Source organism: Labrus mixtus, chromosome 19 (genome assembly GCF_963584025.1).
Source record: "Labrus mixtus chromosome 19, fLabMix1.1, whole genome shotgun sequence".
Taxonomy (NCBI): Eukaryota; Metazoa; Chordata; class Actinopteri; order Labriformes; family Labridae; genus Labrus; species Labrus mixtus.
Window position 1 is genome coordinate 20224728 of NC_083630.1, and position 27289 is coordinate 20252016.

At 41.2% G+C, this 27289-nt stretch overlaps 1 protein-coding gene across 1 annotated transcript in view; it reads right to left on the reverse strand.

Moving 5' to 3' along the window:
- Window positions 1–374: 374 nt before the first annotated feature.
- gpr158a (G protein-coupled receptor 158a) overlaps window positions 375–27289 on the reverse strand; it is a 62857-nt gene continuing 35942 nt past the window's right edge. The window contains exons 5-11 of the mRNA XM_061064083.1: window positions 25586–25654; window positions 12553–12662; window positions 10681–10919; window positions 8981–9119; window positions 6757–6862; window positions 6170–6316; window positions 375–5574 (exon numbers count right to left, since the gene is read on the reverse strand). Coding sequence (XP_060920066.1) covers window positions 3691–5574; window positions 6170–6316; window positions 6757–6862; window positions 8981–9119; window positions 10681–10919; window positions 12553–12662; window positions 25586–25654 — 2694 coding nt within the window. The 3' untranslated portion in view covers window positions 375–3690. The remainder of the gene's footprint in view (window positions 5575–6169; window positions 6317–6756; window positions 6863–8980; window positions 9120–10680; window positions 10920–12552; window positions 12663–25585; window positions 25655–27289) is intronic.

Here is a 27289-nt window from a genome sequence, read left to right on the forward strand (position 1 = left end):
TGACTTGTTTTTGTGTTTTCTTTGTGCTCCAGCTATCTCAAAAAATCTCATCGGCTAAGTGTGTAAAAAGTTTAAGACATAATAATAAAGACATCAGTTTGACACCATGAAGCTTGTGCATGTCATGATATATTTCTTGTTATGGTTATTTTGTGACAAAGTAAAGCTGCATTAAAGACTGAAAGCATAAAAACAAAGCTCTTCTCCTGTTTTTAAAATTAAACATTTTTAGAAATATACACGTTATTTATCACAGAGGGCAGTATAATCCAACGCGGCAGTGATTCAGGAGACTAAAGTCGCTTTTACAAAATGTGGTGATTTGAAATGTTGTTGTCATACCAGGTTACCCGCCCCCCCCCCCCACCCCACCCCACCCCACCCCATGGTGTGATATGATCGTGCACACAGTACCACAATGCAGATGATGGATGACGTCTAACATCTGGTTCATAAATATCGAATAGATCCATCAAAGCATTACAATCAATCCATGCACGCTGACAGTCTTCCCTCAGACACCGTCCCTAAAGGAGCTCATAAAGCGGAGGTGCTGACAAATCTCACGCCGTCAGGCAAAAACACACTCCACGTTTGAAATATTTCATGCGAGGCACCCACAGGTGAACGGCTGACATAACTCCTCCGAAGGTATAAGACGTAGCATCTAAATCCTGTTTATAGAGCTTAGCTGTATAGAGTCTTGTTGCACGACTAACACAATTAGCTACACATTGGATTATTTTGATTTGACTTGTGCCAAACAAACTTAGCGACTATATTAAGACTTTGGAAAATTCTCACTCACAAGAAGGATTTTTTTTTTTCAAAACCACAATTAGTAATAAGTCCTGCTGAGTTTGGATATTTAAGAATTTGACAGCAATTATAGATAATAACAATCAGTGACAACATTCAGTGATACCGTGTTATTCTCACAATATACTGTAATCTGCTGTAGATGCTATATTGATACATAGGTTTCCTCACAAACTGTGATAATGTCGTCTGTTCAACAGTTAAATATAAGAGGGAGAGTTCTTTTTTTTTGTTGCTGTAATCCCAGGATGGATAGTGCATGATGAATATTTCAACATTTTGATACAAAACACTGAACAAATAAAACCTTTCAAAGGTTCAGTCTGATTATTAACTGACAGCCACATCGCAGAGCCTATAGTTCTATAATGATCAGCTTTATCAATCAACTGGGCTTAAGTTTTAAACTGAAAGAAACATGCATTACACAATTTGAAAACCCTCAATACGGACATGAAAACAAAGAGATTGAGCACTACACTGACATCACATAATGGCAGTATAATTACAGTTTTATTAAAAATAAATAGTCGTGAATAATTTGTTATTGGTTGAAAAAAAAATCCCTTTTTTCCTGAAGATCTGTAAACGAGACAAAATAAATACAACAAAGTCTGACAAGTCAGGACCTGTGACTTGTCTCAGATTTAGCACTTGACTGTGTATAGGAGTGGAAGTAGCCTCTTAAAAAGTGAACCCAACGCAGAAGAGCCTTAAACCTGCATTCTTTCTACTGACCAGCAGGGGGCGACTCCATTGGTTAGAAAAATAACTCCCTTCATGCAGGACCAGATTAGAAATTGAGCACTTCCCCTGTGAGTGTGAGGTCTCATTTGTTACTTTAAAATCCTCTTCAATATGACCTCTTATTATGGTGCAATTGAGGGTAAAATTGAGGGAGGTTTGCTTTAAGGCGTGGCTTCATGTGTTTGACACAAAAGCGTTTCAACCAAGAGAGAGACGTAGCTGTGTATATCTCCGCGTTTGTCCATATATGATCACTTCTGGATCTAAAATACCAAGATGGTGGTGGCCGTAATGTCCAATTGGAGGCCTCCAAAATGAACATTCATAAACCAATGGGTGACTTCCTAGTGGCCAAGTCCAGCTCCTATATACGACCTAAATTTAAGACCAAGTTATCTAGCAAATCAGCAAAATGTTTTAACCAGTTCAAGTCCCCATTAAATAAAAAAATACCTTTTTCCTGGCTTTAATCCAGCTTTCCTGTGTTATATGTTCATTAATCTGCCAAATATATTTAAATAAAACATTATCTGACTATTTTTTCATCAAAATAACAGTTTTTTTTTCTCTTCCTTTAAAGCATTTCAAATGTCTGAACAACACGGCAGTAGTTACTCTCGAAGGTACATTACAATGGGACTTTCCAGATCTTTGAATTGCCAACAATACCTTCAATAAGTCAAGCTTTTTTTTTGTTGTGGTCATTAACAGCTGATTCCCTTGGTTGGAAGTATCAACTAAGAAGAGCTTGTTAGGTAGGAACGGGTTCAAACAGCTATTTGTTGAGTTAATTTGTTGACCTGTTGACTGATTTAGTTTGTGTTTGAGACATGTTGAACCCACTGCCAGGGCTTTTATCATTTATGAGATCAATTCTTCAGGTACTGCACGACATTTTTACTGGAAATTAATAATTTTGTGTACACAGACACACGGAAACACACATTTTGGTGCAAGTCAACACAAAGACCCATGCTGGATACATAAATAAAGCTGGTGCAAATTATTTCCTTACTTTTTACATCGTACATATGAGAGGATTTGACACACATTCATGTTAAAGCTGCTCCTATATAACGCTTACAACCCAGACGAAGCATGTGGAAATATGAAAGCAGGAAAATGAGTGCCTCTGAACTAAAAAAAAAGGAATTAAAAACAACATCAGATTCTTGTCAAAACATGAACTGCTTAAGTTTAAAAAAATGTTCTGATCCAGCTACTCTCAATACCTGGCTGTGCATGCTGTTTATATAATTCACTGTCACAAAATGCTGAAGAAGAAACCACTTGCTTCACTTCAGACTGGTACAAGACAATGCTAGTTAGTTAGGCACATACAGTTCTTCTCTGCAGACTTGGAAGCATTTTAATCTGCCGAGAACTACAATTAAATAGATCTAACCAAAAGAATAAAAACATGTCATGTTTGGTCGGTGTTTTGATATCCTGTAACATGCTGTGATTAAAATAAAGAAGACATGAAATGAACAAAAAGAAAATAGTTTGTCCTCTTAATTGATGGATTTGGCTAAAGTGCAATAGACTTATTTCCTCACTGAGTTCTTCTTTCAATGCCAAGAGTTGGATACAAATTATTAAATTAACTATAAACCAACCGCTTTCTTTGCAAATATTCACTTAATCTTTGGCTTTCACTTTTGCTGTTTTGCACATAAATCTAAATGTCATCCTATTTTATCCAAACACTTTCTATTGCCATGTCATACCCTAGTCCATTAAGTGATTATGCTTATGCACACACATAAAACAATGTAAGAACTGAATACAGAATAACTTAACTGCAAATTTCCAAAATTGCTTATGAGGTGAAAAGACTGAATCAAAAGTTGCATAATTTGTCTAAGATTTAACTTCAGGATTTCCTGCAATAATCTGGAATGCTCATCTTGACTTGTTTTTGTTGTTGTTGTTGTACATTTTACATATTTTCAAAATAGGTAAAACATGAACAAATATCTCGGAAAGAAGGCAACTTGTGGAACTTGATCAACTTTTCTTCCGAGTCACCGCGCTAATAGTAAGAGATTATATTGAACAATTTCAAACTGAAAAAAGTATACATCTATAAGTATAATCTCAGTGGTCCATTTAGGTTTAGTGTCATGCCTTCTTGCCCGACGTGCTGTCGTCAAAGTCCCAGGGACAAACATCCGCCTTTTTAGCAGCACTCACAGCCCCACCTTTAGGATTTGGACTGCTCTGTTTCACTGCAGAAGCACTTTTGTCTGTACCTTTTTTATCTGACGTATCCTCAAAATCCCAAGGACAGACTTCCACAGGCTTTGCTTTGGCCGCGCCAACATTCGCACTTCTCCTTTTTTCTACCACCTGCACGTCCTCTTGACTCTCTACATCCCATGGGCATACCTCAACCATTTTGTGTTGGCTCATGTGTTTCTCTGAAGACTTACTCTTCTCCTTAGCTTTTGTTCTACTTTTCTCATCATCAGCGTCTTTTGATTTCTCTTTCTCAACTGTTCTTGTGGAAGTGGAACCCTTCTTTTTCGAAGGGGATTCCTTGGTTTTGGACGCCCGAGATGGACTGGGTGTCCTCTGTCCAGAATTTGGAGATTCTGTAGTACTGTCGTAGTCCCAAGGACATACTTCAACTTTTGCAGTTGGTAGCTGGAGAGAGACTCCTGTTTTGGATGATTCTGAAAGGATACTTCTCCCTTTCCCATCCACAGGAGAGGTGTCTTTTATTTTTTTCGTCAAATCCGGTGAACGAGCTACCTCTGTTGTCTTTTGCGGCTCTTCAAAGTCCCATGGACAAACCTCTGCCTGATATGTTTTGGTGCTCTCTGTTGAAGAATTAGGCTGCTGGGTCTTTGCAGATTTGCTAGCCTGACTTGTTGGTTGCAGCTTTGAGCCTCCTTCTCGACCCCCTTGAATGTCACTCCCATCTTCCCAAGGACATACATCCGCTCGTACTGCTGTTGTTCTCTGAATATCTTTCGAGGGTCTTCCACTCGTCGGAGATTGATCTGAAGATTTCTGCTTCTGCTGCTGAGACTTGCCTCCCTTGGTGCTACCTCCATGAACTGTTGTGGTTTCTTCTGGTGCAATTGAGACATGCTTTTGGACCTTGTTCTCAGACGGAGTTGGAAGATCCTCCACTTCCCAGGGACACACTTCAGAGAGATCATAGAGGTCTTTTCCCTTGGCAGGATCTGAACAGATGGTAGGCTGGCTGCCACTCACCGGCTGCTTCATGATCCTGCCTTTTGTCGCAGTCTGTTTGTACTCGACCGACTGGCTGATAATCATCTTGGGTTGGCATTCATTTTCTGGCTCTTCATTGACCCTTGCGTCTTTGATCTTTGGCTGACTCTTCCTATTGCTCTCCTCTGGGCTCTGGCTCTTTCCGGTCAAACCCAAAGTCTTCTCTTTGGCGCTGGCTATGACACTGAGAGACTTCTGCAGCATTGAGGCTTTGGAAGGAATTGGTTTCTTGTCTGCAGTGAGATTATGGGCGCTTGCTGACTTGCAGACCAAAGGAACTGATTCCGTAGACTCACTGGGGGCATTTAAATTCTCATCGGACTTCTTCTTGACCAACTTCTTGCCCATCAGTGTATCCAGGAGAGAACCTTCGGCTGTGGCCACCTCCATCTTGTCAGTTGCTGAACTGTTGGAGTCTTCACTCTGGTCACGAACATGGTCGTAGCTGCTGTGGGATTTCTTGAGGGAAAAAACCTTGTTCTTCAGCGTCTCCTCCTTTGGTGGCTTTCCTGGGTGAGTCTGATCAAAGGGGTTCTTCTTCAACATGCAGATGCTGTTACGGTTACTACCGTGTTCCCCAACGTCCTTGTCTTCACGGCTGCATTGCCGGTGCACCGATTCTGGGATCTCAGTGATGCGCCTCATCAGCGACCGACCCAAACCTTTCTTGGAGCTCCGCTTCTTCTGGAGATGAGGGTTGTTTGCCAGCATCTTCTTCCTCTTGTAAATCTCCAACTGGGAGTAGAGTTTCTTCAGCTCCTCCTAGAGATTCATAAAATAACAAATGTAAGTGATTAGTCGCTTGTTTAGAGCTTGAACTTTTTTACAGCTAAAAAGGAGCATTTCTAGTCAAATCAATGTCACAAAAAAGCAGACGTTCTACTGCACAGAGAACATGCAGTACAAATTCAAGACACGCGACTACAAACGTTTTTTTAATGATGCAGTACGGATTATCACATGCTGAAATAAAGCAAAAACAGGACAGTCTTGGACAGCATCAAATAAGGTGAGTTTAAATGTTAGGTCTGAAACAGCCTCAAAGCCCAGGTCTTGTATCTGTTGTATTTCTGTCTCTATGACCATTTTGTAAATAGGTTTGACATTTTCCTCTGTTGGAAGAGAGACTTCTTCAGCTCTAACAGACAAACAGAAATCTCTGCTCACGTTGGTACGTTTTTCCCAAACACTGTTGCAAGACCTTACGCCACAGCCATTAATAGAACTGAGATGGCCCATTTCCTCTGGTGTCTGCAATAAAAAACTGCCATGGCTCAGTATTTTTTTTTTCAAGATTTAAAAAGATGTAACCAGGTTATATAATAGAAAAACAAAGTTGGAAGGAAACACCACTTACCCGAATGTCCTCAGGATCCAGACTGTGTTCACTCCACGCTGACGTGATGCTGCTATTCAGATACGACCCAGAACGACCCATGTCCAGCTCGTCCTCATAGGCCTCAGAGGCTATATCGTCTCTCGCGTGGGTCCCTCCAAACAGGAACTGGATGAGTGGAAGTAAGGACAATTATTTTTTTCTTTTTACCATTTTGCAGGAAAAATCTAATTTCTTGTGAAACAATTGTAAAGATAATAACGTTTTACTGTACAATATAGCACCACTTTTAATGCCAGAATCACATAATGTTATGCAAATGTTAAGTTTATATTTTACAACATTTACATTTAAAAAAGGATAAATACATTTTTTTTTTTTGTCAAAATAGAAATAAATGACAGCTATATCATTTTGTTTATTTCACACAGTCAAAACCAAGTTATAGCTCAACAAAATGAACAGAATTGAACACAATACAGTTAAACCCAGTGGTTCCCAAACCTTTTCTGCCAGGCCCCTCTTTGGCAGATTCATTTATTTTTTTCATGTGGGAAACAGACACAAAGCAATATTTCTTAATTTCATTCTTTTTATGAAAGGTTTACCTTAGGGATGAGAAGTAGACCCAGTGTCACTGTTACTGTTAGGTGGGTGTGGGTGAAGAACAGTAGTAGCATCCAGTCTGGGTGGAGCTCTGGAGCAAGAATGAACCTGTCGGGGTGTAGAGAAAACAAAGCAGAATGAAAACAGGAAGTCAGAATCAGGAAGGAGAGAGAAATTAAGTATTAAATCTAAAGCAGAGATATCTATATAGCTATAGCTAAGATTTATAGCATTAGTGTTGGTAATAGAACAGTACATTTACCAAAAAGCCTGTAATTCATCAAGCTTCTAAATCTCACCGTGCCCATTGTATTTCATTTCACTTTTTACAGGACAAGAGTTTTTAAACATCCCAAACATCACATGACAGATGATGTTAAAATTCAAAATGCACAGACGGTAAATGCAGTGGACTCTGATTAAATTATGCCGTGATATTCTTACACATTGCTCCGTCTGCAGTGAACCTCTTAGCTACAGATGGAGCCGACAGAGACACAGACTAGCAGACTTAATGTGTTTTCAGCCAAAGTAGATTTATACACTGTCTGTCTAGGCGTCAATTCCACATATAATATCCCATACGGGTGATCCTTCTGCCGGCAAGGACACAATATTTGTCTCATTGTTTCCTTTGGATTCACATTGAAGGGGTTTGACCGTGATCTGGTCACAATATTCAGCCTATTTATACATCAAACGGTAATACAGGAGGCTGGCTGTGGCGCAGCAGTTGGTGGAACAGGAGATAATTACTGGCAGAAACAATAGTAGCTGCTCTAGCCTTTTATATATAAAGAACTAACAGGCTTTGAACACAGTGAGACCTCATGTGCACAGAGGATATGAAGGTATGTCCTGTCAGATGCTAATTCAACCACTAGAGAGCCTCGATCCAAGCTAATGTCATCTAGCGGGCTCATTATGTTGTTGAAGTCGGTAAATGGCTAATTAACGAACAGTTACTGTGGTAATAGCTTCGAGGCATGAATGAAGGTGAAGGTCCAGCATTTGAAACGTGCCAGAGCTTTAAACCCTTTCCTTCATTCATGTTTTGTGTGTGCAGATGAGGATTTAATAACCTTGGCATGCTGTCTCCTATCACTGAAAACACCCATGCTGTGACCTCCAGGTATTACACTTTACTCTCAGCTTCCCGTTCACACCTGGACATGGCTAAAACCTCATGACAATCGCAGTGAACAGGAAAGCCTGAGCTTTAACTGGTCACTGTGGGATCAAACAGCAGCTTTTGTGAGAAACACAAAAGGAGATGGTATGCCTCTAACAAGCACCAGTGTGCAGCGTGGTCTCTGGTGGCAGGCAGTCAGAATAACTAGCCACACCATGCAACTTTCTAATTTATCGGGGAGGTCTTGTCTGGCGGTTTTCAGCAGAGGACAGCCTAACAACAAGGCTGAAGAGTCAGATTAGAGGCATAGTAATAACTAATCCAGATATATAATCAGGAATATGAAAGCTCCCCAAGAAACTATCAGGTTAAACGTCTTTGACACACATTTTCCAGTAATGGATGTTAATTTATAACTGGAATACGGTTGCCAATAATTTAGCTATTTATGCTGCCTTGAAAGAAAAAAAACATTCTGACATGATTCATTATTTAAAAATGTGATGGAGCTGAGCTCTCAATTAGGAGGACTCCAGCTAGGAATGGCTGTGGCGGTGTCAGCTGAAACGTCTCATTTATAAATGCATGGAGCAGCGATTTGACATGTAGACTTGAGGGAGGGGGACGATCTCACTACAATAAAAAAAAAACAACTCCCAGAGGAATGGAGCCTCTCACGGTCGCCTATATCTGATGGAAATGAGTAACTCTACTGGAGGACGTAACCGTCAAAATGACAGGAAAGATCAAATCATTGACTTTATATTAAATGTGGAGCTAGTAGATGTTGAGAATGTAAGTGACAGTATCTGCACGTTGAGGAGAGATAATGTGGTATGTAATAATTCACATTTATCCTCCTTTGAGCCTTAGATGGATGGGTGTTTCTGTAGCAGGTCTATTACATATAAGAGATAATTGATATTAATTAAAACATCTTCCTGTGGCTGCCTACGTTTGATGAGCCACTTAATGTGAAATGCACAAATATATACCACAGTATCATGGACACTGGTTTGGAAGACATAGCTGTTCTTTTTTTACCGTACAAAGCAAAAAAAAAAAAAAAAACACCATTAGGATGAGTGACCTACCTGATGACGTAGAATATCGCTGACAGGACAAGTTCATTGTGAACAGCGATGGCCATGTAGCGAGGCTCGTGAAACGCCGATGGCACCGTCCTCACGGCGTAACACAGGTACACCGCCCACAGCAGGAAGAGGAACTCAGCTGTGAGGGAAGAAGAATGAGAGGGAAGCGTCGGACACAATGAAAATAAAGACCAAGCAAATATCTGTATGCAGTGCATTGGCTTTACAAGAAGGGACATGCACCCACCGACAAGCCACTGTACAGTGCAGCGATTTCATTGACCAGACCGCTGTACAGCACAGGTATAAAGGGAAATACCCTGTTCAACAGAAGCTATCACGGCCAATAGTAACAGCTGTGGTTGTTCCCTTTTGACAAATGAAATCCCCCGTGCTCCTCCATGGCAACCTCATGTAACATCTCCTAGGCAGCCACCTGCATAGCAATAAACAGGATGCTTCCCCCCCCGATTTTTCTTTGACATTTACTGTGTTGTCTGCTTTACCTGTTAGTCGGTCCCGTTTGAGTGACCAGGATTTCCCTCAACCGGAATCTCAGTTAGCATTAAATGCAATTGGACCCTATTATCTGTTACCTGTCAGGGTTGTATGAGGGCATTTATTGGGCAGGGGGGGCTGTGGCTTGTAGGTTGGGGATTCGATCCCCAGCTCCTGCAGTCATATGTCAAAGTGTCTTTCGGCAAGACACTGAAGAATGTGTGTGAATGGTATTGGTTAATTCCAATGGACACTTCACATTGCAGCCTATTCCATCAGTGTGTGAATTGGTGAATGAGACATGTAAAAGCAGCTTTGAGTAGTCTCTAGAAGACTAAAAAGTCCCAGTCAATGATTAAATGTAATGTAATATTTTAGGTGAAATAAATGTGTTGCATTGTTGGAACTGCAGTTTTTACTGTGCATACTTGGAGTTAGCAATACATCCTCACTGGTTTGAATCTAGATGTTTGCATGATAGTCTGCGTCTTTTAAACGTTTAAACTGAATAGAAATAAACCCCTGACTGTGAGTGTATGCGGGTGTGGATTTGTAAATCAGAGAGATTCATCGCCTCTTGGTGCTTGTGTGTAATTTATGACCAGTATGTGGGTGACATCAGAGCTGAATTGCCGCTCCCTACAACCGGCCTATTTTTACCTCCTAATGAACAGAGAGAAAGTGTGCTTTCAGTATACAGTAGCACAGCATGCAGGCTCTGCTGGGGGTCCATCTGTTTTCCCAGAAGTCAAAAAGGACCACGTTTTTTTTTTTTTTCCTCTTGCAGAGGCTGAGTCAGCAGACGTTAAAAATCAGCATGCAGATTTCCTCAAACCCGAGATATCGCTCCTCACTGGGCGTCTTTGACACCTCATCTGTTTTTATCTGCGGCTGGTTGCCCCACTCCTCTGAACAAAACGCAGGCAAACATCCGAGAGTGAAGCACCAGAGGAGAGGATTGATGTCTACTTCTGGCAAACTAAGATCTTAGCCAAATGTAGATGGATGCAAATTGTCCAACTCATCCAGCGTCTCCTTCACCTCCTCACTTATACGCTCCCTTTGACTGAACTCCAACTGTGCCTAACAAATTATTTCTTGAATTCACACCATGGAAACTTGAAATAACCCATGGTTCTTCTTACTGTTGTTCGGCCACACAGAGCTCAGTGTACTTCTGAATTTATTCACAACACCCTTACCAACAGCCATCATGTAGTCCCAGCGATCCAGCAGGCACATGCTGAACTGCAGCCCGTTGGGCGTGTAGCCCACGTCGATGAGAGCCAACTTTCTGTCCGGGTTCTGACAGACGGCAGATGTCCAGGCCACCAGGAACCAGCAGACGATGAGCAGGATGATGCCCAGCAGACGCAGCACTCGCCAGCTGGTCAAATAGGGGATCCTCTGGGCTGTACGGGACAGGAACACTTTCAGCACCCTGTGGTGGAAGAAGAGAAGATCAGTTCATACAAAGAAATCAATTAATAGTTTTAGATGGATTATGGTAGAAGCATTTGAAACAGTGAAGACGGCATCGTAAAGGAGATTTCCCCCTTTTTCCTCTCAAAGCTCTTTCTGTGAACCTGTTTTTTAAATCTGCTGTCTGAGGCAACATTTTAACTATGGCGCTTTGAGGGTAACCAGCAATGACTGCAATCTCTGCAACTAAGTGGGCTAAGGCTGGTGCACCTGCGGCCTAGTGGTTAGTGTGAGTGCCCCAGTTGCTGTAGTCCTCAAAGCAGGTTACCTGGGTTCAAATCCGACCTATGGCTGCTTTCCAGCATGTCTCTCATCTTAATAAATAAATAAAGTTTTCATACATCTTTTAATAAGTAGGTTTCAGCAACAAGGGGTATGCTGGTGGGGTATATTCTTTAAAGGCTTTATATGCGTTTTTTTGATCCAGCAGATGTCGCCCTTGAGCGCCAGCATGAAACCAAAACAACTGGCGCTGCATTGTTGTGTTAGCATGCTAATGCTCGTATCTTCACACTGCATGTAAATTTACCTGAAATGAGTGTGATCTAGAAACACAGTTAAGCAGTGAGTACAGTATGTTGTTCTTCTTTTCTCTAGTCCCTCAATTAAACAACTTTTATATGCGAGGGGAGGAGTCAGCCGGCCGTCCCGGCGATGTAAACAAACTTCTCGGAAAAAGGACTCGGAAAACTCGGAAAACATCACAGACAGTGGGACTCGGGTGTCCTTTATTTTTGATTTAATGCAACATGACAGAAAGCTGTCAAATGCTTTAGTAATTCCTTGCATTTCTACATGACGATTAACACTTTTAAATCCGCAGAATCAGACAAACACAGTGAAACAGATTCCAAAGTATGCTCAAACACATGACCAGCCATCGGTCTATTCTTAGGCTCTGCCCTTCACACACATTGATGAAGTGTCCAGCGCGCTCGCCACTAATGAGCCCCCCATCAAAAATTGATCTGTGCAATATGTTAACTCGCACCTCTGAGGGTTTACTGGGCTCAGCCACATCCTCTTAATCAGCATTTGCATTATGCCTTTTTGACAGATTCACCTGACAAAAAGCCCCACAGATGAACAATTTTAAATACGCTGCTTTAAATACAGTCCACTCTCTGTCTCATTATCGACTCCTCAGTGCCGGATGACCCCCCCCCCCCCCCTCCCCCTCTGGTTTCTTTCTCTTTCTCAGTATCCTCCAATAGTCTCTCCCCTTCCCCTGATCTCTGACATATTCGTCTCTCAGTTTGTCTCTCGCCAACCATCATTCAATTCTACAGTAGGTTATAAACTGAGGCCAAAGCACCTCGTGTTTTCTTAATCACTTTAACTATCCATTTCCTTCTTCCACTTAATGAGGCAGTGAATCTTCCCTGAAACATGTAGCACATAGTGATGAATTATCCAAGAAACTCATGCCTCAACGTTTCATAAGACTCATACTTTCAAAGGAATTAAGATGTAACGCCAGTGTAACTGCAGTTAAAGAGGTCAATGTGATCCTCAAGGCGTCTCCTGTGATGGATGACGATGCTGGACGGATGGTTTTTGCGTAGACGTGTGTGTTAATGTTTGTGCGTTACCTGTACAACTTGAGAGTCAAAGTCCCGTAGACGGTGGCAAAACCCAGCAGTCGAACCCAGCGCAGCAGGATGCAGCGGAAAACACTCGGCTGGAAATAGAGAATCCCAACCTGCAGGAGGACAAGAGGCGGGGTTTTTTGAAACACATTGCTTTTGTAAACAAAGTAAGAAATGAGACAGAGTGACAGGGTTTTCCATCCAGATGAAAAAGAAAATCCCTCAAAAACAAAGGTGCAGGAAGGTGCTGCCTTGAGAACGATTGAGAATGATTCTGCTTCGTCATTAAACGATCAACATGACAGAACACACAGTGCAGTGTCATTTTTAAAAAACATCCTTGGAGTTGCCTAAAGAAACTAATCCATCTGAGCTTGCTAACATCATGTAAAGCTTGCCTGTGAGACAACAAGCCCCCCCCCCCCCCCCGTGTCTGCTACAAAGACCTAGAAACACGTCGAAATTGTGCCCAACCAAGCCGACTAAATAGTAACAATTTAAGGTTTTCTGACGAGAAACAAGCACCAAAACAAACCCACACAAAAAAAATGGAAGGAACAAACATCTGAGGGAAACGTAATTATCTGCCGGTTGCAGATGTGCAGCGATTTCCCCCTGTGGGATTGTTAATGTTAATCGGATTAGCTGAGGCATTATTGCGTTCCCCCCAGGCTGCAGAGAAGACGCAGGCATGTGGATATTTTTTTTTTTGCACGCTAGGTCTGAAGTCAGTCAGGGGACACGGAGGGACCCCACGGGAGACAGGGTGGCCCACATCCTCTGCTCACAGACGCTGGGCCCGAGCGAACACACAGAACTTCTGATGACTCAAACAAAGCTCCCTCCAGTTGACTCAGCTTCGCAAAGAAAAAAAATGTCGCAGAGCAAATAATGAATAGATGAGTTGTTCATCTTAAATAGATACTGGGTGATTTAATGCTGCATTTGACTTAAGGGAGGATTAAAACAAACTTTGAAGATATATTTTACAGTGTAGAAAATTCAGCAGAGAGTTTAAAGATAATATCTCAATTTGAATGCTTGACTGCTACTTAGTGCATCCTCCCATTTTTTTTAAATAGAGGGGAGCCGATAAAGAGATATGAGGCCGGGCAGGCGCCGAGCAACTTGCTGACGCACATTTAGGCCCCGCAGGGAGCGAGGAGGGCAGGGGAGGATGGGTAAAAACTGCACCGGGGGAACGACACCGCTCACGACTCCTTTTTAAGATGAACTACAAAAGAGCAGCTGGATCTCCATCACGTGGTGGCTTAAGGCTGGTTTCAGGAGGTGTTTTCGTCAGTACCGCTCCCTCGGGGGGGGAACAACTCCAACTGCTTCTAATGAGTCGTCGTTAAACTAACAAAAAAAAAAAGTTTGAAACACATTTAGCAGTTTAAGATTATCTTTAAATGGTGAGATCTCACCCCTCTGTTCTGTTTGACTGACCAAAACGACAATGGAGAAGTTTTCAAACTGATTAGTTTAAGGGTTTGAATGTCACAACAATGAACCTATAACATAATGTAGATTATATCTTTTAAAACTCATAGTATCCAAAAGCACAGGAGGCTGACAAACCTTGTGGGGAATTCTCTGTACATTTCTGTTTGATACACGGTTAATAATTCTTGAAAGTGAAAGATATAATATTCAGATTTACATGACAACTTGACACTTTACAACCCGGCGGTGCTGAAATGAGACACATGGAAACCCTTTGATACCTTAAAACATGGCACAATGTCACTTTCTCTAAACCTTAAAGCAGCTCGTAACACTTTGTGCTGAGATCTACTTCTATATGGGTTAGGACTTTTTTAAAGGTCACACATTATGTAAAATACACTTCCCTATGCTTTTCTAACATTAATATGTGTCTCTAGTCCGTCTACAAACCCCTTAATTATGAGAAAAGTCCATCCTCTCTGTCTTCTGTCTGCTCCATTTTTCAGAAAATGTGACATGTTTTGGGGAGCTTTGAGACTTTTTGAAAATTATTAAAAAAGGGGAATAATATGTGACCTTTGATCAAAAGATCTGCAGTGTGTGTCCTTGTTGGAATTGTGACATTCATTTGTTTGAAGGCAGATTTGACCACCCACTTAAATGTCTGATAATCTTACATTTTGGGGCATAAAAAGAATAATCTAACTTAATTTTACGAGGTTTAAAACCTTGCCCTTTTACTTTTTGCAACACAAAAGCGTCAATCCACTCTCCCTGGACTCTCAAGCTCTCCTAAATTCATCTGATACATGAAGGTAAATCCCCATCCTCCAGTTGTAATCAATACCCATATTTATGCAGGCAAAAACGAGCTCAGTCATTGTCCTCAAACTTTGCTTTGACCCTGTGACCATGCAAAGGTGAGCAGGGATTTATTACACAAGCCATGCATTTTCTATCAGCAGGGTTTCTGGGAAGTGACCGGCCCTTGACCTCAGACGGGTCTCCTCAGACGTCAGCATTCATAAAGACTAAGATCCCCCCCCACCTTCTCATTTCAAAACCTTCCATTAATAATCAATGCTAAGTGCTGGGAATCGTAGATTCAGCGCTGTGGGAAAGGAGAGGGATCGGGTGTTATCTCCAAGTGGAGGGATTGAGAGGATCAGGGTGCTGTATATCTATCTAATGGACATCAATATCAAGGAAACAATTATCAACTCACTACTCTTCAGCCGACCTCCTCCTGTATCAGTAACAGCGTGAGTAAAGGTTTTAAGAAATGCTGATCGAGCACTGCAAACATTGCAGACCTGCAGAGTCTGCTTGCTGATCATTTTAATGAAGTTCCTCAAAGATTTGGTTGTGGGTGCCTTTTTTTTTAGAAAGATCCTGGCTTTTATTCTGGTCACAGACCGCCAGGTGAAAAAGCACAAGCTGGATGTCCGCCCCGATCATAATGTTCATCTGCTGACTTGGTCTCCAGCCTCCCCAGACACCTGACTTTACACAACCTGGCTCTGCATCCGCCCCCCCCCGAAACAAAGTCCCATCATGTGGAGACGACAAAAGAGAACTGTGTGTTCCACCAACAAACCCCTGAGAGGAGTAACATTTAGCTTCCATAGGCAGATAAAAGCTTTCTCAGGAGTAGAAGTGCACTATAGCACACTTTTAGGAGGGCTAACTTGCAGAGCACAGCACTACACTTTGTCTTATCTTTCCTGTATCTTTCTGTACTTAGCTAATAACTGGAAATTATTAATGACCAACCTGCTGCCCACGACCTATAGTAGATTTTAATCTGATACGTTTTTACAGTTAACATGTGATCCAATTGCTTTTGTTTGAACCATTTTTACAAATATTGCTTGTAAAATAAGGAGAGATGGGAGTCTCAAAGAACAATCAAACAAGAACAAGAGCAAGATTCACACACTCACCCACTTACTCATTCAATCAACGCTCAGTCATTTAATTTGCAGTTTTATTTCATTCCTAATCATCCCTCATTTCTGCACCCACCAGCTGGCTCAAAGTCAGTGGGCTGGTTAGCAGCGAGAGAGTGTCCCTGATGATAGGACAGTGACGCAGGGCGGCCAGCTGTGGTGTGAGCAGCGGCTTTCCAGGGAGCTGATTTTTCGACATTTGTTTAGAGTTTGTTCCTTATATTATAAAACCAGTCTACTTATTGTTAGCTGTGAGGGCAAAGGAGGGTACAAATCTGTTTCATCAGCTGAATTAAAGATTGAGTATAAAGTGAGCTATGTTGTAGCTATTTAAGTTTTCAGGACTTTAGTGGAAGAGTGAAAGCACCCTGACACAAACCAGCCATCTCTGGATCCTTAGAAGGTTCTGGCTGTCCTGGATCCACTTTTGGACTTTGTCCGGCGAAACCGCACTTGGTTATGATTCATATAATGGTATATGGTTCATGAACAACCCATCAAAATATGGAAGAAATGTAATGTTTTTGTAAGTGAGATAATGTGATGCAGTGCCAAACAGGCTGACTCAGCAACTGTTAAATGCATCATGCTTTTGCACATTTTCTCATGTAGAAAAAACAATCAAAACCTTTGAGAAGTGACTGTTCAAAGGTTTGCTGTCAACACCAATGGCATGAACACAAGCTTGTTTGCAATGCCTCTGATTTTGGTCGATCAGAGACAGTTTAGTTTTTTAGATATTGTACAACCTAGTTCGTTAGAAATGATAGTGAACTTGGAATACGGATAATTGTTTAAAATTTTATCCCAGTAATTAACACAGCCAGTGTTAGAGCCTAATTGTAATATCAGTTAAATGGAAAATCTGGCATTCTGCATTCCCAAAAGGCTTCATGTGAGAGTGGAAACACACCCACAACCAAAATATGACCCGCACTCGATGCACCTCAGAGCACGCACAAATAATTTTGTGCTAGACCGCTTTGGATAATTAGTTCTGCTGCAGGGCAAAGAGGAGATATTCGACAAATAACACTTTAAAAAAAGAAAGTGGGTGGTTTATTTTATTAGACTGCTGCATGTTGGCAGAAGAGCAGTGAAAAGCAGCCGTGTGTAATTAACTTGTATTGTGTACACAATAAAAATGCAAATGCATGTGCATGGAGGGTCAATGCAGAGGGTGAAAGCTTTAGGGATTGATCCCCTTCACCGTGAAGGTCAGTGTCCCACAGGGTATCGATCACAGACCTCTCTCTTAATGCTGTGAAATTAGTTTCCCCAGAGAGTAAAAATACCAATCTGGTATGTTTCCTGTATACTTTAACCTTCATTCTCTTATTTTACAAAAAGCGTTCTGTTCACCTGCAGAAGTTTAGCTTAAAGATGTTCTAAAAAAAAAGTTCTCCCCTTTAAAAACTAATAAAAAGTTGAAATTCCAAGGATAAAATACTTTGTACACATCATCTCTGGCAGCTCTTTGGTATCTGAAGTGCTTGTAGTCTCAAGAGTTTCTTTTTCTTTTCAGGTTGAGGATCAAAGTTGGGTGTTAAGTTGTTCTTGTGTTTTACTTACGTCAGCATTTAGTGAAATTGTTTTGGCAAATTAGCGGCAGAAAGACAAGTTTTTATTGGCATATTATTTTCTCTCAAGCGTTTAGAGTTAAAGCTCCTGTGCGGATATTTCAAGTAATGACGCTTTTGCCCCTTTGGTCTCCACCCACTTTAATTTCTCCCCTATCGTTACCGGCTAGACTCAGACTTTGTCTTCTGGTCATGTTGCATTGAGAGTTTTTTTCATTTGGAAATCATTACCTACGGTAGGTAAAACATATTGTTATTAAGAGCAGCAAGAGTGAACTTAAACAGTAAAATGGTTGGCCATGAAACCAAAACAATGAGCTTAAAGACAGTAAAAAGTTTGGCAAAGGTAGGAAAACTTTGGAGGGTGGTTATGTACCTCTGCTGATTTACTTTCAGTCATAATATATATTCTAATAAATGCAACTTGAAGCCTTAGCAAGTTTTAAAAGAACCTACTTCTTTGTCTTATTCAAGCCTACGCTCCTAACTTATTGTCAAATGGTGGAAACAAAGGAGCCAACTATTGCAAATGACTCATAAACAAAGCAAATTAAATGTTGTTTGTTTGAGATATAAAGCTCCCTGGTAATATGTAAATAAGTTGATATCATGCTCTTAAAGAATGAGACCTTCTGAAGTCTCACTGGATCACTTCAGGGACGTTTGTTTTTAGAAGTTTAAAAGTAAACCCTGAATTATTCTGCTTCGATGATAAGACACCAGTCTTCCACGCAAGCTTTTATCTTGATTAACCTCATCTCGCTGTTTTGTGCCGTAATTATGGGTTGAGGTGATGTGTGGCTGCCAATGTTCTCAGAAACGTATTTAATCAGTTTAATAGCTCCAATTGAATGTGGTCAGAACCCCATAACGCTCAGACGCTGATAGGTCGACCCAAATGGATTTAATGCCCCTGTTAGACTTTCCAGAAGTTTAAATTATGGTTTGAATGTTGAATTATTATTATTAGGGTTGGCAGCTCTGATGGTTAGAAGAGCAACCTCATTCTAATGGAGCACTTAACCAAATGAAAATGCCAAAATGAAATATCATTTATTCGTCATCCGTCACTGAAGCAGTATAAACACATCACATTTTGAGATTTAAAAATGACTGGAGCTAAGAGCGTTAGCCAGTTCCAGTCAAGTGGACAGACAGAGCTGTTTTTTTTTAGGGCTTTTGTTATCACGATTTCTTTGGAGACTGCTGCTAGCTAAAAAGGGAGAAAAAATGACTTTCGGCCATTTAGTTTGTCTGTCTCCATCTGAGCGGGGAACGGGGCTGGTGCAGCCTCGGGAATCATTCTGTCACAACAGTGATCTCGTACCACTTTGAATGTTTTGACATGGCAAAGTGAAAGCCATTCGGTTTGCCGATGCCCAGCTTTTTCTAGTCATCATCTCTGTGTCTCTTCTTTCTTTTTTTGTGTGATCTAAAAAACACCTTCAGAATGAGAGAGTGGGAGGAAGCACTGGTGGGAGGTGGGAGCAGAGTAGAGCGGCGGTGTTGTAATAGCAATGGATCCATTTTTGTATGAAAGCCGACACTTGCTGCCACACGGGATGGGCAGCTTTCTGGAGGGAGGTAATGGTTTCTTCTTCTCCTGCTGCTCCCTGAGGTGGGCCGAGTGTAAATTACATCTAGTTCAGCCTCTGAGAAAGCCAAGACTAGAGCTGGCTGAGGCTCGCCACCCACAATTCCCTACCCTCCTCATCACCAGTTAGATCCTACGAGATACTCCCATCTTACTCTGGCACAAAGAGACCCATCAGTGAGGGAATATGCTGCCTACATGTTGTGATGCTATCTTTCTTTTTTTCCAATATCTCTGTTCATGTAGACAGAAGGAACACTCCAGTTACAGCAGAGCATCCTCTACTTTGACTTAGCAAGCGTATGTTTTGGGAGACGCCACAGCACTTTGGAGGAGCGTGAAGGGAAGCAGGGTATGAAGTGAGGGCTGGAAGTACAAACAGCAACCCTCCAGATCCACTTAAGTCAGATTGAAAGTGTCAGAACAGCTTGGATGGTAAGCAGAGCAGAGCACAGGAGAGAGGTAGCTGGCAGACTGAGTTTCATGGCCTGTCAGGTCAGGATGCATTATCCCCTGGTCGTACTGTTTCTCATTAGCCCCCTGATGTGCTGAGGAGCTCTTCCTTTCTGCCTGCCGTGCATGCAAAAGCCCTGAGTTGGGCTGAGGTGGCACCTTGGCCCAGCTTGGCACCATGACGATGCTGAAATTGGACAGGTGGAAAGACAAAGAACAGTGGACGAGGGAATAGCACCCAGAGGCCAACGGTTTGAAAGTTTTCCTCAGCAAGAAACCCAAAGTACGTTTGACTCAGTCTGTGATAGAAGTGTTTAATTAACAGTTGAAAGTGGAAGAATTCTTGGGTTTTTTCATAATGTCAAGGTCAGTTTCATTACTTAGAGCCTGTCCAAATTAGAAAATTGAAAATGCGACATTTAGCCAAAAGTAAAAACATTCTAGGACCAACGTTTTGCCGCACAGGCGATCTCTATGTGGAAGAAGTCGGCCACGAGTATACATGTATATAAAGCAGAACCAAAAACCCTCAGCATGGAGGTTTTATTATGTGATTTAACATTCTAACTCTGTGGTTTGTAGTCTCCTTCAGATCAGCTCCAAGACATTGGGGTCTCTAAATAAACTCAATATTCCTCAAGCCTTAATGTTAAGGTAATTTTCGATTTTCTTTTTCTAATACTAGTTGAATTGTCCTTCCTCTTCGCTCTGGAAAAAAACAAGAAAATATCTAATATGTGGCTGATGCAACTGCAAAATGTCTTTCCAATGACTGGGATGCTTGCCTGCCCTACTTCCTCCCATCAAGCTCGCGTTGTGCAAAAATAGAACGAAATTGGCAGAAAAAGGGTGTTTGATTTGGTTACGGATTACACTGAGCAAGGCAGTGCAAGTCGATAAGTCCAGAGAGAGTGGCTTTGTTCATTTCCTGGTTGAATACTTTAAAAACCTAGCTTGCCATTTTTTTAAAAGTTGAACCTCCGGCTTAAACCAATTATTTTTTACATATGTAGCATGAAGCTAAGCTGTTATGAATGTTGCATTTTTTCAAGAGTATATGTGCTTTGTGTTTTCTAGTTGTTATCGCTGCTCTAGAAATAATCACAAACTGACATATAACGAGAAAGTGTTGAGTAGAAGTTTGCATGTGCGGTGAAAGAACACACACAGCTGAAGAAAGCATCAAGAACAACAGAAACTCATTAGCTATTCATTTTTTTATCAAAGCTGAATCAAAGTCTAATTAACAAGTCATCTGCATTGCAAGAACAACACGGCGATGAATGTTTTCCAGAAAGGTGATGGAAGAACTATAAAAAGAAGCTTGGAGATTATCACTTTAAAAATGTGAATTTACATTTATGAATGTTTAAGCAGCAGAGCAGGAGGCGTGACACGTCTCACAGGGGAGAACATGCAGGGCGAGGAATAGTGGAGTCTCTAGGGCAGCGTGCACCGCTGCACACACAGATGGGTAGGTTGTACCCGAGGGGAAGGCCGTCTCATTCTGTGTTTACATTCTGTTATTGTCAGCTGTATGGGGTGAACTGCATCTTTGAAAAAGAGCGTTTGTTACTTTGATCAGGGTGAGGGCTTGTCAGAAACATCATATACAGCTTAAGTTCTTGGCTATGAATTCACATAAACATGTTTTTGCACAAATGTTTTTACATTTCGTAAGAACAGACAGATTGTGGAAGCAGTACATAAAGAAAATATGTACATCCAAAGTTTAACCAAAGCCGATAAGTCAGTTTCCACTTCTAAACAGCTTTTTGAAAATGCTGACTTATGTTCACAAACAGGAAACACTTTACAAAGATGACTCGTCAAGCCTCAGAATCATACAACTGGGCGATGAATTAAAGTTAAAAAAACAACATAAGGTGTCTGAGTAAGACACCATGAGCCTGCAGAAAAGATTCAGTGCTCATTGGCATCGATTCTCAAAGTCTGTGGGTCTCCAATGGAGGGAGGAAAATGGAATTTCTCCCTCATTTGGTGCTCTATTGATATTTGAAGTGAGAGCTGAGGCTCCAAATTATCTTGCAGTTGTACAATTGGTTTAAGGTCTGACGTGCACAAAGCCCGCTGTTCCCTGTTTAGAAATACCTGCAGTTCTTAGTCTTCTCATTTTTCCAGCTTTTCCTTGACTCTGTCGTCTGCATTGGATGACACATACGCCTTTTCTAATATGAACCAGGTTACAGCTGCATGTTTCTCTGTGCTGTTTGTCCAATCTATCCTTCTGTTGTCTCCTGCCCAGGTGAAGCTACTGATTGCACAACGAGGCACACCTGGCCTCAGTGCTTAACAGGCCAGTGCTTCAGGAGGAGAGCCTTTTGGAGTTCTCTACGCCAAAGATTGTGTGTTGTTGTGTTTTGTTGTGTTAGAGTCTCAGTTGATCTTTGTTATCATATAGTCTGTCTATTGATAATAAATCCCATTGGTTTGACTTTAGTAAGGTGTAAAGTATGTTTTATTGGGTCTATTTGTGGATTGTTGTTAGCCCCAAAGGGCCGCCTTATGGAGGAGTGTAACAACATTTATGACAGCTTTCTTCAGCCTTTTACAAATGACTGTAGAATATCAGTTTGATGACATGCCAACACTGTAGTTCAGGTTCGTTAAAGTCAAGGCACAAGAGGAGGCTTAAGTTAAGTTTAGGAAACAACACGTTTATGGATCATAATAACGGCTTTGTGAAGGTTTCAGGAGCTTCCTCCCCATGTTTACTATAATACCATGTACTTAAGTTTTGTAAGTCGATCATATGCATGTTGTTTTGGTACGTTTGCCGGAATCATCTCAGGTTTTTCTTTTTGGTGGACAGGCTTGATGAAGGCCTTTTCCAGTGGCGGAGTTTAGGTATTTTTTTTTGTCTTGATCGTAAGTGAGGGCAATAAATACAGTGCGGTTATTAAAGCTAACCATTGCGATGAAGGGGAAGCTAAGCATGACTGGCTTGCTTGGAACACTTAAGGAACACACAGCAAGACAATCATGCATCGAATAAAAGAAAGATAAGTTCCCCCACCACAAAAATGGGAAATTTAGAGTACCAGTGTTGGCAAACCAAGTGCAAAAAAGAGGATGAACTAATTGTTTCATCATTCTTTTTATTTATAACTCTTCTTAAAGCATATTGACGTTTAGATTTTAAATAAACTGTCATGTCAAATTAAAGAACGAACCAGCACTGATGTCTTTTGATAAGTTTAAACCAGGTGGCCCCACAATGCGACACCCTTGATTCATTCCTCTTGCTTGAAAGTTTTTCTCGCTCGACGAGAGAAGACGTTGGTGTCTGAGAAAACAACGTAGCAATAACAATCCAAACTCTGCTACTTTCCTCCAGTCTAAGCCTCCCCCAACAGCATCAATACGAATCTGCACAGAGACAAACACAGGGCTGGAAAGCTAATCCAGGGATCACATTGTGAATCACAAATGCGTGTCCGCTCTCCTCCTCAATCTCATCCTCACAGCCAGATGGAAATAGCCGACTCTGGCACTGCCATCATTTTGTGTCTCTCCTTCTGCATTCGCTGTTTCTCTCTTTTCATTTAAAAGCAAAGGGAGGGCTGAAGTTATTGCATGTGACACACTCAGGAGAGAAAAGAGAAGGGGGGAAAAATTGCATTGCTCCACAAAGCAGAAGGCCATGGGAGCAGGATTAGATGTATCTCCTGCTGCTTAATAACAGTGGAATTATTTAAAATAGAAGCAGCAGCGGCGGCGGCGAAATATTTCTGAATCTATATTTAGATTGGGAGTGATGCATCTCAGTTGCGGCTCATGTGGGATTCGCAGGGGAGACATGGAGATGCATCAGAATGGAGATCAATCTAGCGTGCTGCACAGAAAGATGCTGTTTCTACATGATTGGGCTTGGATATTTTATCAAAGCTGTGCTCACGGTGGCCGTTTCAGCATTATCTGTAACTGAATTCCCCTATTTTGCATCAACACAACGTAGGATTTATGAAGTGCACGACAAAGTTCCCTTTGTAGGACCATTTGACAAGCATCTATTTTTAGCGTTCAGTATTCAGATACACACCAGCTGTATCCAGGATTATCACATTTATTCACTTACCAATAACCACGACTCCCAGCTCTCCTTAACTCTGCAGAACTCAAACATTATTACTTTCCAGAAGCTTGTCGCAGCAAATTGCATTGATTAGCCAACTCTAAATCAGCTGCCTTTAATTACATTTACCCAGCAGTGCTTCGCTAAGCATATAGCTCCACATGATTGCAACTAAATTGCAATTAGCCAATTCCCTGAGCACCCAGGAGGAAGACGTGATGGTAGATTCATGTAAATCGATGGTATGCACGTAGGTGTTGGACAGAGTCAGGTCATCTGTGAGAATAATGAGATGCTGATGAGATGCTTTAAACACTGTCGGTGTTTAAACTAATACACATATGGACTGATATTTGCTGATGCAAATGTTCTTATGTTTTAATGCAATGTACATACATCCATTTTCAACTTGAATAACTAGCCTGAGTCTTGGATAAAGTGGATATTTTTCTAGCAGTACCAAAAAGTCATGAAGTGCCGAAGAAAACAATCAAAAAACAGATGCTACAAGTATTCAAAACTTCAGTTTTCATGGCTTGTTTGCACTTTAAGACATCCGCTAAGGCCTTGACCAAAACTCTGATACTTTCTCTGCTCAAACTTTGACCTGTTGCATCCTTCTGTTCAACATCTGATGAGTTTTACTATGTTTTACATGATCAGTGAATTAGTACATCTTAGTTTGTAAACTTGACGTGAACAGAAGTCCTCCCCTACAGAAGAGTAATTGTTCAAAGGTTCATGGACTTTAAAGGGGCTATATGTAACTTTAAAAAATACTGCGTTTGCAACGATACCGCATGGCCGTTAGGCGAACTCGCAATCCCTCGCGTGCTCGTCGTACGTACACAAACGAGCATCATCATCATCGTGAAACACTGGATATTTACCGGCGTAATGTTTACAGAGGAGGTAAGTGGTCATTCACATGTATCAGTCTGTGAAGGAGTCTGTGTATCTGTATTCATTCTCCATCCTACAAACGACAGTCTCTGCAGGCACTGGCTGAGAGCAGGAGTGTGTGATGAGTTTGTCCTGTTGATCTCTGTAAGCGGAGCGGAGTGAGGAGGACGTTGAGAACGTGCATAAAATGTCACTTCCTGGAGCTTTTGCGGAAAATACGACCCGGGGAAACTTTTTATACAGGCAACACAGATAGACAGTGAACATCTACTTTTTCACATCAGTTAACCGTTCGCTCATTAATGTGTGATAAAAAATGATTTCTACATGTAAAAGGTTACATATAGAACCTTTAAAAGTACATGGTCCTAAGAATAAAAGGGTAAAACATGTCTTTACGGGTGCAGAGTTAAGTGTAAGACAGTTAAGTAAGGTGAAGTAAAACTTTATTGAGTGTGTTCTGTTTTCATGTCAGTATGAGCTCAGTCTGTCTAAAGCAGCGTGCCTGGCTGGTGAACAGATGGTTGGTGTTGACAGGCTGCTGGGTCCATCAGCCTGCTCTGTGTACAGTTTGCAGGGGGTCACCAACAAGCCCAGGGATGTTTGTCAGTGCCTGTCCTGTTTTATCACAAGCACACCTTGGCTGTGAAAACCTGCTTATCACAGCTCCATGCAGCGGTCAGAAACACAAACAACCAAGTGCTATGATTTATGGACTCAGGTTTTTTTTTTGCTATCTGACAAAGCAAACAAACCTGCTCTGTGCTGCTGCTGCTGCTGCTGATACCAAACTTTGTTCTGAGCTCTGATTCTGTTCGTGATGAACGAGCGACAGAGTGAACTGAAGGTCAAACGGAATGCCAAACTTCAGTCAGAGAGAAGGTTTTTGTTTCAGCTCAAAGGAGCATGTTATGAGGAGTATCAACAAACAGGTTGAAAAATGATCACAGAAAATGAAGCAATGTGCGTACACCCATAAACGCACACAAACTCGAAGGTGCCTGAGGCTTACCGGAAAGTAGAGAAGCAGAGCTCCACACAGGATGGCCTCCAGTAGAACTAGACCCGATGCTCTGATACTCTGCAAAAAAAAAACAATGACAAATCCTTGAGCTCCCATGCATGCACCATGTAGTTTATTGCTTTTTAGCCAGCACACACAGCAATATAAAAAGGAAATTGGGGTTGAAATTTTGGTTGCTTGGCCACCTGACAGACCGTAACCTTAATAATGTATCTTTGAGCGCTGGGTCTTTGGTTTCAATAAAGTCCACCTGCAAAATGCTCAAGTAACGTAGGACGACTTGCAAAGGGGAATTTTGTGCTGGGGAGGATACATGAAGCAGTTGATTTATGTTTTTTAGGGGCCTTCAGTGGATTGCTGCTGGAAACAAAGCTTATAAGAGCTGTAAAAGTAAGTAAAAAAGCTGAGTGCACCAAGAAAGAACCAAAACAATGAGCTAAAAGAAGCTAAAATGCTAATTAAAGTGGAGTTAAACTCTAAGTAGAAATTTCTCTGTAGGCTAGTAACTATTAAAAACGCATTTCCTATTGCAATTCATTTATTACCAACTTTAGTTTTTGTGTTTAGCTGTGCAAATTTGTTTTAACGTATGTATGACCTATAGGACAATATAGCAAAAATAAAAATACAGTTTATTTATATTCTATATCATTTAGTTTTTAAAGAAAAGAAGGTAGGTTGTGGTCTTGGTTAACAGATTTGTAATGGCTCTAAATTTCATACAATGTTTTTTCCTCTGCAATTTAGATGCAGGGCAAATCATATAACTTTGAAACTGTGCTTCTTTTTGCAGCAGTTTACGCAAGGCCAACCCAGCAGGATATCATAATATTCCAGGAGGATTTCAGAGGGGAAGGGCGCTTTCTTCTTTGTTGGTACAAAGAAAACAAAGTACAAAGAAAGCTCCCGCCTCAAGGACTTTTTATAGACGGGCTCACCATTTGAAGCACTTTGTTTGCCCCTCTTATGTAACGTCTTTAACAACGTATCTTTCTATAATTGCAAAAGATGCTTGAGGGGGCTTTTAGAGAGAGGAAGACAACCATGAACCCAATTTAAAACACATACAAAAGACAACATGACATACTAGCAACATCTATATGGGCCGGATGTTTATTCCCTGAGAAATATTAATTAAAAAAAATCCAAAATGAACCAATTTGTATCAGAAAACTACAGTTTTTAAATGATCTCAAAGTGAGTGAAGAGCTCGAAATCTAAACTCTTAAACTTAGTTTGATGAGATTAAAGGGGATCACATAAATGGGGATTACATAATTACGACAAAGCCCTGGAGTATCTCAAACTTTTATCTGCTTTATTAATAGGAGCGATCCTTTGTTCACCTCTGGATGATAAAGTGTCTTCAGGTGAGTGGGAGATAGAGCGGCGAGACGTTCCCCTGTCAGAGAGGTGCTGAATCTTCTGGCTAATCCTCGCAAGCTCAAGACAAAGCCTTTAATTAAGCCAATTAATTGACAGTAGCAACTGGAGGCTCAGGGGATCTTATAAGTTTGGAAAAGTTTACAGAGGTAGAGTCAAAAATATCATTTGAAAGAGCCTCGTATTAATGTTTCACTTTTTAGAGGTAGTTTCACCTCTTCATAACTCTCAATGTAATGTAGAGAATATATCATTTACTGAAGTGATTACAAGAGGTCAGTCACATCAGAACAAACTAATCAGATCAAT